Here is a 17,233-nt window from a genome sequence, read left to right on the forward strand (position 1 = left end):
GTTCTCCCCAAAGGTCACTAGTCAGTCAGTCTCCCACACAAATAACTGACTACTAACAGATCCCTTCTTTTTTATAGGAAAAGGAGGGACAAGAGACCGGCGAGAGGAAGAAGACGAGAGAGCAGGAAGTCGAAGGCCCGCCTAAAATGAGAGAAGTCTGAACGCAGGAACTGAAGGAGTACTCTAAGAAAAGGGTAGGAAATCTAAACATCCAAGAATTCACAGCTCTGCTAAAGATCAGCCCATTGACCTTGAAGGCCCAGAAACATCAGGAAGGCACAAGATATTTTTATCATGTGTGGGAATAGCCACAGATCTCAACTGCACGGTTTATGAAGGTGTAAACAAAACCAGGACTTTGTTACATAGAATGCTGCCTCACTTGCCAGAGGTAGTTGAAAGTCCCACAAGATCAAATACATGTGTATAGAAGTACAAGTATTGGAGGCACACCTATGAAACATATTTATCATTTAAATCTACTTCTGTAGGGGCGCCTGCGTGGCTCAATGGGTTAAGCTTCTGCCTTCAGCTCAGGTCATGATCTCAGGGTCTTGGGATCGAGCCCCACATTGGGATCTCTGCTCAGCGGGGAACCTGCTTCCCCCCCTCCCCTGCCTGCCTCTCTGCCTACTTGTGACCTCTGTCTGTCAAATAAATAAATGAATAAATAATCTTAAAAAAAAAATCTACTTCTGTAAAGGTAAGGTAAAACTGTCGGGAATTTAAAATTTGAAAAAGCAACGTAAACAATCCTTTGCATTCATTTTTAAACTAGCACGTATTTGAAAGAAAAAAATTCTTTTGGTGTCTACATATTTTTAGACTTGAAAGAAAAGTGCTTGAACTATACATTCTAAGTTTTCCAAAGATTAAAAAATTGAGTCCCCAGGACATGAAGTGTCCCCAAACTTTGTTGATATAGTTTCTGAATAATGAACAACTTTATAACTGAGAATGACAATGGCAGTTATATGGAGTCAAATGGTATTTTTTAGCCACAAGAAGCCACTAGAAAGGCTCTAATATCAATGGTCACTGGTCATCAGGTCTAAGGAGAGAGTGTCTCAGAGTCAGCATAGCGGTATTCAAGGAACGAGGGACGTTAGTTGCATCATGTATTTGATTTCCCGTGCTCAGATTTCTCAGTATGCATGCAAGATCTGCTGGAGATTTTTTCCTGTTAGAAGCAAAGCATTATATGTCCATTCTGGGACCCTCTCACAGAAACTAACCTTATTAAGGCTATAAGAAATGTTTAGCTCTGCTGGTCAGAATGTTACACCCAATAGAAGAACGTGGGGAGTGGATGGGAAAGCAAGCTTTCAAACAAGTAAAAATGGGAAAATAAAATAAAACACTAGCCTTAGATTTATGATTAAACAACTTCCTGGCTGAGGATTTGAGAAGCACAGACCTCAGCTCAGAATTCATCTAGAAAAGGAACTGGAGGTTTGTGTAGCCCAATAGTGGAATAAGTTTGGGCACACAGAAGTCTTCCTTCTGCCTGGGTGGAAAGCAGTCTAAGCACAATTCAAATGAAAGTCATTGGGATAAAAGAAGAAATCATTTGTCACAGAATCACCCACCATTAATTCATAAAAATGGTTCGTTTAAAGCTGAACTCAGGCCCTATTGCAATGTATTAAATTAGGAATGGCTTTTCACTCTGTTTATACCTAAGTAGCATATCCTGTCTCATAGGTCATGCAATAGGGTAGCTCTGAGTCTGGGAACCTGGTTACGATCACTCCTCCTAATATTTTAGGCACTCCTCTAATTACCAAAGTTAGTCTTTCAAAAATTTCTACTCACAAGCAATGAGACTCAGTCCCTTCTTCAGACAAATGACCTGGGTTCTACATATATGATGAGGGGAATTCTTTAGTTCTATAAGTGACAGATACTGATTAAAACAAGGGGGTAAAAAAGTAAAGAAAAGAAAAGAAAAAGCCTCATTTCTGATACATAGAACTCATAAAAGAGAAATTTTAAATTGTTCAAAAGACTCAGCTTCAGGTGGCTTGAATTTTTATAACGCTACCCACAGCATTTAAATCTTAAAACAACCAACAGTGAAAGCAGGCCTGATCTTTTGCCAAACAGGATGCCACGGCAAATGTAAACTATACTAGACCTAGGTTTGGGGACAGTGGCCAACATCACGGAAGATTCTAGAAGGGTTCTCATGGGTACATCTTGGTATCTTACCCCCAGATGACGTTACGCAGGAGCTCGACAAGTAATGTCAGTGCATGAAGCTGAGCGTGTGTGGAAGGCCACAGGGAGCACTGGGACCTCTGTTCAAGCTGGAGTGGGCATGTGATCCCCAAACAGCTCACACATTCTGTGGCTACTGGGGGGTTTCGAGCCCAGCATTCCCATATCATCCTATTTTTCAAAACTGCTCAAGGAATCCAGACTTTTGTGTGAAACTGTCTGATATTTTTCTAATGTTGGCATAGTTAAAACACCACCACCTTATGTGAATCAAACTAAATACATTCACCTGGACAGTATTTAGCTGCTGGGCTGACAATTTGAAAACCCAGACCTACCCTAACATTGCTTTTTTTTTTTTTAAAGATTTTCATTTATTTATTTGAGAGAGAGAAAGATGGAGAAAGACAGAGGGAGAAAGAGAGAACAAGGGGAGGTGGGGCAGAGGAAGAAGCAGACTCCTTGTTGAGCAGAGAGCCTGACTCAGGACTCCCTCTGAGGACCCTGCGATCATGACCCAAGTGAAAGGCTGACACTTAACCGACTGAGCCACTCAGGTGCCCCTGCCATTTTTCTTTAAGTTACTGTTTTTATGGGGCGCCTGGGTGGTTCAGTGGGTTAAAGCCTCTGCCATCAGCTCAGGTCATGATTCCAGGGTCCTGTGATTGAGCCCCACATTGGGCTCTCTGCTCGGCAGGGAGCCTGCCTCCCCATCTCTCTCTGCCTGCCTCTCTGCCTACTTGTGATCTCTGTCTGTCAAATAAATAAATAAAATCTTAAAAAAAAAAAGTAACCGTTTTTATAGGGAAGAAACCGAATGTCAGAGATGCTGCCTGTGCCATTATTAGAACCTAGGTCTCTGTATTCCAGGTCAGGTTTCAGCCCATTGCTACAATGTCCCCAAAATGCATACCCCATAATTTGTGAACTCTTAGCTCTGCAAGGCAATACTGTTGCAATCTAAGGAATGGCTTATGGAGACTCTGCAGTATAGAAATCTGGTGTCTTACTATTTTACTCCCCTGCATTTTCAAAGCTAGTCAGAAATATATTATATTTGGTGTGCCTGAGTGGCTCAGTAGGTTAAGCTTCTGCCTTTGGCTTAGGTCATGATCTTAGGGTCCTGAGATTGAATCCTGCATCAGGCTGTCTGCTTAGTGAGGAGCTTGCTTCCCCTTCTTTCTCTGCCTGCCTCTCTGCCTACTTGTGCTCTCTCTCTCCCTCTCTGTGAAATAAATAAAATCTTAAAAAGAAAAGGGGGATGTATTATTTTTATAAAATAGTTTAATCCTGTGATTGTGGTGGTATCAGAAGAGAGATAAAAATATGCATGATTTCCATTTCTAATGTCGGAGAAATTGGTGTACTCCATGGATGCTACTCGTCGCTCACTCCTGGTGCCTGAATGGTATGCAGCAGAATGGAGAGCGGCTCCCCACCAAGGCAAGGCGGATTGAGATGGCCGTGTCGTGTGACAGAGCTTGCTTATTTCCAAGAGATCAGAATCTTTATTGAAAGTGCTCCCTTTTTTGATTTCCGGTTCAGGCCCACAGCAGTTGATAAAGTAGAATTACTTAGCCATTATCAGAAGTAGTTGTATTTCCGCAAAGAGATGGTACTAAACAAGAATTTATTGCTACAACAAGACTGATAGAAATCGCACAGATTATAATTCAATCAGACACCTAAAACAGCACACATATTGGTGCTGGTAGGCTATGTGCAAAACCTCCAGCCACAACAAAAGAAACAACTGGGGGATATTTCACGTAGCCTGAATACTGGGAATAAATGTTATTCGCAAGTGGTGTTTTGGGTGGCCACAGGTTTATCTCTATAAAATTCGCAATAACATTTTATATACATGCAGTCCTAACAGAATGCCGTTAGTCCAAAGAGTCAACTCTCTGTGACCTTTCCCGGCAGGTGTAATATACTCTTCCAAGCATATTTCCCAAACTTCGCATCAGTCTTATTAGTAACTAGCTGGTCCTCCTACCTCTTTGAAAATTGGGGAACTGAGGAATGGAAAAGGTTAAAGGTGAAGTCAAAATAATTGAAACCCAAAGCCTCAGTCCTATTTGGAACACCAACTTTTGATATCAAAACTATTTTTTGCAATTAAAAAAAAAAAAGAATGTAGAACTCAAGGGCTCGATTCTACCATCGGACAGCCTGGGGTTGGCTAACCTGCTGGCTTTATCCCCCACCAGCTGGGAGACCCTGGGCAGATTTCCTAACTTCTCTGAGTCAAATTTCCTTGTCTGTAAAGTGGAAATAATGATACTATCTAATTTGTAGAGTGGCTGTAAATGTCTGATGATATGACAATGCAAAAACACAAAAACTTGGCATGTGAAAAGCATGCAATAAATATTACCTGCTACTGTTATTCTTAACCTGGAATGGCTCGAATTTAGTGAGTGAGAGGCCTTGGAATAACTACACACTACCATATCCTATAATCAAGTTTCCACCAATATTGTAATCTGCTATTGATTTCCTAATTATTATGTTTCTATTCTGCCTTGACTTTTCCAAGATCTCCCTTAGTTTGTTGTCAAATAGTAAGAGCACAACTAGAAAAAGAAGATGCTCTTGCCCTCGGGGGCATTTCATGGCTTTGTATTTTCATCTCCAGTGACACAGAAGCTAATGGATGATTAGGGACATGGGAATGGACAGACCAGTCCTCTGGAGGAGCACCAACTGATAAACGCTAGGTCCTCTGTCTTCCAAGCAGAACATGAGGCCCGTATGTTTAATCACAGGTGGGAAAATGGAATGTGAAGGCCTGGGTCCTCTCGCAGGGCCTGGGTTTGGGAGGGATCACTACTTGCAGATGTCCCCTTCTTGAAGTTGGCAAAGCAGACATCTTTCCCATGGTCTGGAAGGCCCTGCATGATCTGGCCCCATGTCTCATCTCCCCATGTTTCTGGTCACATCACTCCCATTGTTATTCTCAGAAAACACCCAGTTTGGAAGGCCCTTCTGTGAGTTATCTACCATGGGGCTACTCCTGCCTGCAACCCCATTGACTTCCCCTGCTCTACGGGTCAGCGGCAGCATCTTCTGCAGTTTTCTTACTAATTATGTACATTGTCTGTAGTAGGAGGATAAGCTACATGTAAGTAGGGGCTTCCTCCGATGTTGTTCACTGATAGAGCCTAACTGCTCAGAAGAGTGCCTTGTGCTAGCAAACGCTCGCTATATGTTTGTGGGATGAATGAATGGGTGGATGGTGAATGAATAAATGAACATTTACTCATGGAGACTCTGGATTCCCAACAGCCACCGCTGTCTTCATGGAAGGAGCAACTGGCCAAGGCAAGAACTGGCGGGTAGCAACGGGTCCCAGGGGTACAAAAGCTCCCATTTGCTCCATGCAGATGCAAATAGGCATGCTGCTTTCTCCCAGTGCCAGCTGGAAAATGGACTGCAGGTTTTGCTATTTAAAAAAACATAAAACAAACTTCCAGGGCCTTTCCCAGCACTTCAGGCCAAGCTAAACTGTCACAATTCAGGACGCCTGCTTTGAGGCCCTGGGAAAGTCAATGAACTTCATGGGGACCCAGCAAATGAAAGGACAACTAATTTTCTTTCCAACTTAAAAAATCACAGCCTCAGGAAAAGGTAAAAACCAGTCAATCCCTGCTTGACCACTCCTCTCTTCCCTTCAACCAATGATTTCCAAATAAATATGGAGGTGTTAACAATTCACTCTCATAAGAACACCGACAACATCCTATTGGGCCCGTCTCATGAAAGAAATGATATTACTAATGGGGTGTGACTCAGCTTGTATTCCTGCAGGTGATTCCTGAAGGTGATGGCTCCAAAGCCCCATTTATGCTTTCTTTTTCCCGGGGAACCATGCCCCGACCAAACCAAACATGTCTCTCCCGAAAGGGCTCCAACAGCTATCATTCTCCACTTGTTACCTGCTGAAGCTTATAGGGATATGGGGGTCACTGCTAAAAAGCCAGATTCTTGATGATGTAGAAGTCCTTTAAGGAACACAGAGATATTCCAAATTGCATCATCTCATCATTTCTGTTGAACCCAGAGGCCACAGGTAAACTGAGCTTTCCGAGTACCGGTAGAAATCTGCTTTGTACCAATAGTATTAGCAACCAAGTTCGCAGCAATGATGATCACTTTCCTTTACAGACCAACTATTTTGTTGCCATTGTATACCCAGCACCTTCCTAGCACGGAGGACACTGAGATGCAAACCACACCATCCTCGTCCTCAGGGAGCTGACTGTCTATGAGGAATAAAGATAGCCCCAAGAGAAACAAAGAAAAAAAGAGGGAAGAGAAATGGCTCTCATGCTCAAGTTAAAAGGAAGTTTAGAAGAAAAAAAAAGTAGACATAAAAAAGAAAAAAGTTCTCAAGAATTAAATTACTGAAATGACTACCCAGATAAAAAATATCTTCAACACCATTGGTATGTATTATTCTAGACAACCACCATTTATATATATAGGTGGGCAGATAAATTTTTTCCTTTTTCTTTCATTTTTTCACAAAAATGAAAATGTGTTTTATCTAATCACAGCATTTTTAAAATGGATTAAAAATACCCATTATAATAGTTAATTGTTTATCCATTATAAATATAAATCTACAGCTTTTTACCTGGCTGATACGTCCTTTCATAGTGTCCTTCAACGGACTTACTTTAAGCAATTACCTATTGGTTAACGTCTACATACATCTTGATGTAGTTGCCCAAATATTTATTTAGGATACATTCTTTTATATCTGTGTGTTTATCCACAGGTATTCCCAATTGTCCTTGAGTAAAGAGAGTACCAACCTCCAATCTCCATTTCCATAAGCAGGGGGTGTAAGTGTCCATTCTGTGTATATCATTAAAAAAAAAAAAATCATTGCCAATCTACAAGTTAAGAAATGATATTTAATTCATGTTTTCTTTTGCATTTATGTTCTTGGCATGGTTCCATTTTGAGAACATCTTTATAGATAATTGATATCTCTTACTTTGTTCATCGTTGTCTTGTTCTTAATCTTTCTCTTAGTCTCATATTTTACTATTGATTTATAAAAATTCTCCATCTCTAAAGGCTACTAAATTCTGTCTCATCATATACCAAATGGATGTTTTTCCTAAATCAGTTATCTGTATTTTTACTTTGTTTATTATTATTATTTTTATAATGGGAAACTTTAAGAAATGTATATGGGCAAGTTCATCAAAATTCTGTTTTGTGGATATGCCCTTACATACATGCCCTCATTTATCTTTCTTTAGTATTTTACAGTTACAACTATTTTTTCCTACTACTTTTACATTTTTAATTTTCACATTTACACCTACATTTAAGAGGGCATGATTAAAATCTTACTATAACTTTCAGAAATCACATAAGAATATATAAAATCAAGGTGATCATACAAAAAGGGTTTATTTACCCCAAAATACTTTTTTAATTCTAAATTTAAAGACAGGACTTATCGGGGAAAAAATAACCAGCAGCTCTTTTCACTTCCAAAGACTGTAATATTCAATTATCAAATGACATGAAAATCTTGTTATTTTTCTGAGCTAACATTATTATATTCCTTTTGGTCACCAACTCTATTCACTGTGCATGTTTTATCCTCTCAGCTGGACCACAAATGTCTCTTGCATTAAGAGAGTAGACTGAGATTCTTCAATAAATTATCCATGAAATAGTAGTCATGGGATCCACACAATATAATATATAATTTGGCATATAGTAAGCTCTGTCTAATTAAATAAATTTTGTGTGTCAGACACATATTAAAAACTCTAGAAAATGAATAAGAGAATAAGTGGTTAAAAGGGTATTTTTAAAGTAATTAATCCCACAGCAACATATGGGACAAATAAAGATTCAAGACAGAGAGAGACGGATAGATCAAGTAGAAGTCTATAGCAAAATCTAGGCTTCCACTGAATGGGCCCACCAGCCTGAGGGACTAAAAGTGAGTAAAAGTTCCATGGACAGTAATCAGGAAGATGAGAAGAAAAGCAATCTGTGCAGGGCAAGGAGGGGAGCAGTGATTTTGGTATCAGACATACTGAATCTACTTTCAGAGGGACAGACTGTCAAAGATACAGGACTGGGGCACACAGCTAATGGGAAAGGAAAGCAACCTATGAGAGTAATTACACAGTATCACACTGTCTTAGGTATTTCACTCACACAACTGGAATTTAAATTTCAGTCATCCATACATTAGTGACAGGCAAGGAAAAAGACTCCCAGAGCTTGGTTAGATCATGGCTCTGCCATTTCTAGCTACAAAGACCTTAGGGCAATTTACTTACCATCTTTGTACGCCTAAGTTTTGTCATCTAAGAAATGAGGAAACAAAAATGTCTCCCTCAAAGAGCTGGAATAAATGATATAATATATAAAAAGCAAATGGCATGATGCCTAAAATATAATTAAAACTCAATAAATGTACTAACTAGTGGAAAAACCAGAGAACTTAACAACTTGCTCTAGTGATATTCTACATTAAGGTATAAAGGATAAAGATACTTAAAAGATGGAGGGGCACTTAGGTGGCTCAGTCTGTTAGATGTCTGACCCTTGGTTTTGGCTCAGGTCATGATCTCGGGGTCACATGATCAAGCCCCGTATCAGGCTCCACACACAGCATAGAGTCTGCCTGAGAGTCTCTCTCCTTCTCTCTCTGTCCCTCCCTATCTTGCCCACACATGCTCTCTCATTCTCTCTCTCTCTCTGTCTCTAAATAAATAAATAAAATCTAAAAAAAAAAAAAAAAAGATGCTTAAAAGAAGGAGAGGTATATAGGAAAATGGGAAAAATCTTGAAGACACAATGTTATGGAAATCATGGGGCTAAGAGCTTCAAAGAAGTAGTTAATCCAATGTGAGGATAGACGAACAAACCATTTAGCCCTGGTTGTTCATGTAAAAAGCAAATCTGGATTGCACTACATACCCAAAGTTGGTCATCCATGCCTGGTGGGTTCTTTTTGATAAAAGCACCATAGTAAGTTGCAATATTCCGGTGATGAGAATATTTCTTCAACATGTTAATTTCTTGTTTGATTTCCTCCTCTTCATCCTGTATTAGAATAAAAATATTCTGTCATGAAAATCTGTTGTCCTTAGTTGGATTTTGTTTTTGTATCACTATTCATATCAACTATGTAATAAATTCTTTCTTAAGTTTTTTCTTTTGGGGGTGCCTTGGTGGCTCAGTCATTAAGCATCTGCCTTTGGCTGGGGTCATGATCCCAGGGTCATAGGATTGAGACCCACTTCGGGCTCCCTGCTCAGCAGAGAGCCTGCTTCTCCCTCTCCCACTCCCCCTGTTTGTGTTCCCTCACTCGATGTGTGTCTGTCAAATAAATAAATAAACAAATTTTTTTTCTTCTTTGGTTGTAAACACATATAATTATTATAAAACTTGACTTTCTCTCTTGACTACAAGGAAAAATATTACAAGACAATAAATTGGCAATCTAAGAGGGTCTTCTCTTTGTACAGCAAACAGGCATAGCATACAACCTGCTAGAAAAAGAAATTGCATCCTTTGACCTGGAAAAGATCAAGGTAGACAGACTATTGAGATAAAATTCACTCTCAGATTCTGGGAACTATGTCCACTGAGTACCTACCACTGATCATATCTGGTAGCGGAAAGATTGGGGAAAGGAAAAAAAAAATGCAGTGTCTGAGATTTAAAATTTGTTAGGTTCATTTTCTTTGAAGCCTACTTTTATTGAAGTAACTGACTGAAGATGATGAAAGTCAGATGGGAAAGGGAGCGAGGGTAGTTCCCTAGATCTGAGGAAGTTCACAAAACAGGAGTACTCATCTCACTTTCAGGAAACTAAACATAAAAAGAAAGGGGGAATGTGGTAGTGCCATGGATGTGAAAAGAGCTAACTCTCTTACAGACTAAGTTTCCTGATATTCAGGTCTCATTCATTCTGAATTTCAATTTGGAGTCCATCACCTTGGGCCACTTTAGGAAGCCCTAGCATTACCATCGGAGTGTGCATGTGTTCTCCCATAATTTGATTTTGATATGTACACATTAATTGGACCATAAACCAGTATTTTATTTCAGAGATTGGTGGAAAAAAATTCCATCCCAGGAGAGTTGTTTTAGATGCAGAGGTAGCAACAGTGATCTCTGCATGTAGACTGCTATATCACCTTTACCTGAAAGGCTGCCCATGCTGTGTCCCTGTGTGTCCCCTTCCATCTTGGGCTGCTCAGCCTCACTTCAGTGTCTACGGTGTCATGCCCTTCTGTGGTCTTCCATGGAATCTTTTTTCCCTTCCTCATCTTCACATAATTTTTACTCATTATTCCTACTAACTTTATATGACCTCCTTAGGATGTCTTCCCTAATTCTCTCAGGCCATGTCAAGTCCCCACCTCACCCCTCATCGCTTTATCTTATCTACCCCCTACACTTAACACTTGCACCATATTGGTTTTGGTACGGAGATATGTCATAATTGCTCTTTTACTTGACTCTCTTCTCCATGGATTCTAAGCCTTCCTCTGCCTTCAGGTCTCTGTTCCAGAGTCCCTTCCCCAGCAAAACTCTCTGATCTGTCTCACTTGGTTTGAGCCTCGTGGATCATCATGTGTCTCTCCCTTTGTGGCACCTTTCCACATTTATCCCTCTGACCATTTGATCAAACTCTCTCTTCCTCATCAGCCCATAATAACTGTAAACACAGGAACGGTGCCTGCTTTTGCTCTTTGTAACACGCCTCGCACCAGGCAAAGTGCCTGTGAGGAAACATGAATAAAAGAATGAACACCTGCAAAAGAGGAGCTGCTTACAGCAGCGTTAGTGGGACTTGAAAGGAAATGGTAAGAATGAGATGAGAAGAATGGTGAAATGCTGACATTTCCTGACCATGCAAAAATAAGTTTCAGCGAAAAACAATGGAGATTTGCCAACCTAGGAAAATGAAACATGTTACCTGTCACATGGGTTAACAAAATTGAAGACTAGGTGATCTCAAAATAGAATGTACAACCGGGGCGCTGAGCTGAGGAAAAGCATGTGGCCCTTATGGTGAGGAGGGGAGTTGAGGAGGGAGGGGATGGCATACCGCTGATCACTGGGTTCTTTCCTGCAACTATCAAGAAACTACTTATGCCTTTGCCCTTGGCCTGGGGAGGGACTGACCTTCATGGATCTTCCACTTGGCAAAGGGTCCACACAGCACACCTCAGATGTCTTATTGTGGTGCATAGTGAGCTATTTTAAACCTACCATGTGAGGCCAAATTATTGTGGACAAATGCAGGATGTGAGCGGTACTTTGGGGAAGCCTAAACAGAAGGGGAGAAAACAGACTGAGGGTTTCTGTGGGCAGCCTGCTATCGACTGCTGCTTCCATTAAAGAGGGAACTACATGAGGCAATAAAACACCCTTCTCTCTCCCACGGCAGCCTGCCGGTCTCACCGTCAGTCATTCTAAGCAACAAGTTGGTTCTACAAGCATTGCTGCCAGCCTCCTAGGTTCTCAAGAGGATGGAGGGTAATGTGGGAGAATCCACTGGGTGGGGAGTATAGTGTCTTAGAAAAAGTTTTCTGTGCTATTAAGAATATAAGAATATATGAAACAGTTAAATAATAGTATAATTCAATATATAGTTAAATCTAAAATAAATAGTAATGGAGAACAGAATGAAGGCAGCAGCTCTCTATCACTTTGCAAAAGTAAAGTGAGGCAATATGAAAATGAAGAAAGCATAGGCACTGAGTCAGAAAAATGAGGGTGGGCAGGTAGGGTGTATGTTCTCTTTGGGCTCCATGATCTTAGGAAAGTAACCTATCTTTTACAATGTCAGTTTTCTCTTCTATAATTAGATAGAGATTTTATAATAGAATTTTATTATAAGCCCCAGTCTTCTGTGATATTTGAATGAAGTATGTGAAAGTTATAAAGTGTAATACAAAATAAACATTATTTTTAATCTTGTCAACCAAAAAAATACCAGTGGAAGAGCAGGAATGGAGGTATCTTGAATTTTAGTTTAAATTGCATGGTTTCTAAACACAATTATGGAACCACTGTGGGTTATTGTTATATAGCTCTAGCATAGAACTTTGATCTTTATCTTGTAAGTGGGCATACATTTTATTGGGCTACTATTTATCACAATTTCTAGTCTAGGCAAGGGTGGCAGCAAGTTAGCGGTATTGACAGGGAAACACTAGTAACTACAGAAACTTATTTATCCACTGGACAAGCAGTCTACCCTCTCACAACATGGCTATTGAAAAGCACGAGTTACAATGCTTTCAAAAAGACAAAGACAACAACAGAGGCTATAGTTAGATTACAAAGTTCTAAGAGAAGGATGTCTTCTGTTTTGTAAATGGATTATTATGTCTTGAGAATTAAGCAAAAGGATCCAGCCCACCAGGAAATAAACAACCTCTGGGTCATAATGAAAAACAAAATAATGGTACCAAATTGCCACAAATTTTAAAAGGGACTAGTTTTAATAAGCCAAGTCTGGTAAACAGGAAGAACCATTACTTCAGTCATAAATCTATTCCAAGTCAATTCATTATGTACCCTCAGACATTGCATATGGACTCTCTAAATATCAGTTATGTGAATGAAAATAAGAATATCTATTTAAACCACCTCTCAGGCTTAGAAATTATGAAGTGCTTATTTAAGCATAGCTTTATTATCAAAATAAAGAAGACTTTCTTTCACAAGATCACGAGAATCTATTGCTTAGTATTTGTGGTAGACTTGGATAGGGGAGGGGTGGAAAGGCCATGATGTTTGGCAGCCTCCCTCATGAGGAGATGGGAGCCCATTTCCTCTTCTTGTCTCTGGGCTCAGTCATGTGACTTGCTTTGGCCAATGGGACATTAGCAAATGTGACCTAACAGAAGCTGGAAAATTGCTTGCGGACTGGGGCTAGCTCTCTCTAATTGCTTGCAGACAAACCTTCTGAGTGAGAAGGCAGGCCTGGCCTCCTGGACGATGGCAAACCATGTAAGAAAAAGTGGTTTTCAAAGGCAAAGAAATAGATGTTTCTAGGAGATGCTTTTAAGCCACTGACTACCTCTGATGATAATACCATAGAATGATATGATACTGTGGTCAGAAAACAGAGCCAAAGCCAACCTTACATAATGTTCGCTATGTATGAGATAACTGTGTATTTAATATGCAAAACAGCTCTATGAAGTAGATGATTAAATGATCCCATATAAGTGAGGAAAATTAATTTCAGAGAGGTTAAGAAATCCCCCAAATTCTTTCGTATCTTATATGTTAGAGCTAAGATTCAAAGCGAGATCCGTCTGACTCCAAAGCCAGTGCTACTGAAAACTCCTAGACAGAAGAGCAGTAACCCATGGTGATAAAGCTGCTAATCATGAAGGAAGTGTTTGGGAGCATTTTAAGCCAGGGATAAAGAGAAACCTGCCCTTGGTCCTCCAATTAAAGACACTTGTTAGCACACAATAGTACTTGCTTATGAATGACATCAGGGATTTTAAGTTGCGTATTTAATACAGGGAATATACTTTAAGCATCTACAATATGCTAGGATTGAAAAATGGAATTAATAAGATACTTAATATTAGTGTGCTCTATGACAAAGGCTTTGCCCAATATTTAGGTCTCGATCCATGGAACAAAAATAAAACTGTGTAATAAAACTATGGTAAGTCAGGGGACTGGTCAGTCTGAACTCAGAAGAAAGTACGAGGTGTAGAGACTCATATATGTCACTTGACCCTATCCATGTGGGCACTGGTTGGAACCGCGGCTGTCGCTCTCCACAGCATGGGCCGGCCTTAGGCCTTAGGCGCCTGTTTGTATTAACTTCCCCATCCTTCTCAACGTCACTGTCACTGTCAAGGGAATATGACACAAAGCTGAAGACAATCTATTGTTAAAGAATCACAGGCATTAGAATGTGAAGGGATGGTTGACATTTTCTAGGATGTAATTTTAAAATGTTTTAAAATAATTTGTAATTGTGAGATCCCTTCCTCCAGCAGAAGTTTTATTCAGGATGGTCACATACAGCATCAACAGAAACTGGATTTTAAAATCAGCAATATTTATTTTTATGAGCTTATGTCATTTCTCATTATAAAATTAATCGGTGACAACAAAGAAGCTGCTTTAGTGACTACAAAATTAGAGTTTTTGAAAGCAATACAAAAGTCACATATCAGGGCGCCTGGGTGGCTCAGTGGGTTAAGCCACTGCCTTCGGCTCGGGTCATGATCCCAGGGTCCTGGGATCGAGTCCCACATCGGGCTCTCTGCTCAGCAGGGGAGCCTGCTTCCTCCTTTCCCTCTCTGCCTACTTGTGATCTCTCTCTGTCAAATAAATAAATTCTTTAAAAAAAAAAAAAAAAAAAAAAAAAAAAAGTCACATATCAGCTTCAATATCTCATTAATTTTCAGGTTTGTTTTGTTTCCAAAGGAGAGAGAAAACCTACATTCCTAAGGCAAGTAGTTGCAAATTTCTCTTTTTAAACTGAAGGCTTTGAAATTTCTGTGGAAATTCTTCTTACCGAATGAAATTCTGCACCCGAATGGAGGAACCTAGCAGTCTAAATGAAGAGGCTGCCATAGCCAGCATGTTTGTTGGTAGATAGCACACAGCTTGAGGTTTGTTTTGTATCACAGTTTATTAAATATGAAATGCACTAAAAATTAAATGATAATTAAGCATATATGTATCTCCTTGAATTATCTCACAGTGGGGTTATACACCTATAAATTATACTTTTACAGATCGAAAGAAACAGACCCAGCATGGTTCAAGGAGTCGCCTGAGCCTTAAAAGGACTGGAACTTTGCTGTGACCTCCTGCAGGCATACCTGGATTTGCTGTGCTGTTAACCTTAAGCGAATGAATGCATCCCATAGATTCGTAACCACTGACTGCAGTCCCAGGCGCAACGTTAAATGCTAATAGTATAACAATACAACAATGGGCGTCGCAGAGTCAAGCTCTGCCACAATGAAATTTATAATAGGCTAGTGGGGACACAGACGGAAATCAAAGAATGACAGAGATGCACGGAAACTTACAAACAGGAGAGGTTATGGGCAACAAACCTCACTGGAGGCATCGGGGGACACAGCACCAAGACTTTCAAGTTCGAGCTTAATTCTGAAGACCTTGTAGGGTTTACCCATTTAGGAAGAGAGAAAAACGTGATGTGTGACTAAGGAGGGAACTGTTCTTCTAGCAGAAAATTAGTGATTGCCAAGGCCCTGTAGCCAGAAGGACTGTGGCATCTGTGGCATGTAACCTCCTACAGGGATTGTTGGTACCATCGAGAGACAAAGGAAAATGTCTACATTTTATTTATTACAGTGTCACTGTAATAACAGTAAAACACCCTGAACACAATACTCTACATATTTCTCTCAAATGCTTTCTTTATCAATAACTCTGCTTACTTCTCACACAAACTTAATGAGACAAGGGGTATTATCTATAAGGCGAGGTTAAGGGATGTGCCCAGGGTATGGAGCCCTGAAGTGTCAAAACGAGGATATCCCCAGATGCAAGTGCCGATCTGCAGGGCTCCCCTTGACCATGAGGCTATGTTCTCTCCTGCTGGGAAGAGCCGGCCCTCAGAGAAACCACTAATGCCCCAATGTGCCTCTTTCTCACACTCAAGCCTCCACTGATGATGACTCCCAAGAAAACCATGAATTAAAAGGAAAAAACAAAAACAAAACAAACATGCTCAGGTAACCCAGAAGTAAATGAGTTCTGCCCCTCATAGTGTTGTCACTAACTGGCCTAAAGTCAGCCATAAATGAAGTGGTTTATGTCATCCTTAACCCACCTCTCTGACATGTTGTGCCTGCACGTAGGACAAGCCTCCCCATCCAGGCCATCTGCCCAATGTGCATGCACATATGCAGAGACCAGGCACACGTAAGCCACCAAGCGGGGTATATATAATCCGTAGGCAAGATAGGGGGAGACGCGTAAGTGTGCATGTAGCTAGCAGCTTGGCGTGTCGTTTTTAGAACTCTAGAAGCTTTCCAAGTTTTACATGCTCTATGCCATACAGAACAGAAGCACTAAATACCTCCCAAAGGTAGAGGGTATTATGGAGACAAAAATAACCTTTATCTTTTTTTTTTTTTTTAAAGATTTTATTTATTTATTTGACATGGAGAGAGAGAGATCACAAGTAGGCAGAGAGGCAGGCAGAGAGAGGGGAAAGCAGGATCCCTGCTGAGCAGAGAGCCCAATGCGGGCCTCGATCCCAGGACCCTGAGATCATGACCTGAGCCGAAGGCAGAGGCTTAACCCACTGAGCCACCCAGGTGCCCAACCTTTCTTTATCTTTGCTAAACGTTCTCATCAGGTACTTTATCAGATGGTCTGTCTGCCAAAGACACCTACCTGAAGAACCACAAAGGAGTCCCAAAGAGGTGTGTTCAGAGGGGTCTCTGCAGCAGCGGGCCTGGCATGGGGATTCCCAGGCTCTGAGGAACCCACGGGAGGGTCAGATTCCTGCAGCTGCGAGCACCCTTCTCTCAGGCCCAACAACGCAGAGCAAGATCTGAACTCACCCTCGGATCTCACAGAGCTGTCACTTTATCAGGAAACGTGAGCAGCCCAGATAGATACTTTCTCTTAAATTCTCTCTTAATACTTTCTGCACACTCCTTAAAAGTTCATCAGAACTGTGATTCAGTCATTGTTCAACTGTCTGTTAAATGTCTCTTTTGCATGTTGGAATGTAAGATTCCAGAAGACAGTGTGCGCGGCCGTTCTCCTCACGGCTGTCACTCTAGAACATAGCACATGCATGCGTCCCTAAATGAATGAATACATGAATGACTGATTATGGCTTCCGTCTTCAGCTTCTGGAGGAATCTAGCCAAACATTCTCTCCTAGATCCTGCTCTTCACTAAGTCATCTTATATATGGTTGGGGTGAGGCTAATATTGTTCCTGGGAAGACTAATAACTCTGTAACTCAAGTTTA

At 40.6% G+C, this 17,233-nt stretch overlaps 1 protein-coding gene across 8 annotated transcripts in view; it reads right to left on the reverse strand.

Annotated features, from left to right (window-relative positions):
- TNIK (TRAF2 and NCK interacting kinase) overlaps window positions 1-17,233 on the reverse strand; it is a 380,814-nt gene that overhangs the window by 131,823 nt on the left and 231,758 nt on the right. For all 8 annotated transcript variants that reach the window (XM_013058317.2, XM_013058316.2, XM_013058315.2 and 5 more), the window contains exon 4: window positions 9,187-9,312. In XM_013058317.2, the coding sequence (XP_012913771.1) occupies window positions 9,187-9,312 (126 nt within the window). The remainder of the gene's footprint in view (window positions 1-9,186; window positions 9,313-17,233) is intronic.

This window comes from Mustela putorius, unplaced genomic scaffold (genome assembly GCF_011764305.1).
Source record: "Mustela putorius furo isolate JIRA1106 unplaced genomic scaffold, ASM1176430v1.1 tig00003834_pilon_pilon_pilon, whole genome shotgun sequence".
Lineage (NCBI taxonomy): Eukaryota > Metazoa > Chordata > Mammalia > Carnivora > Mustelidae > Mustela > Mustela putorius.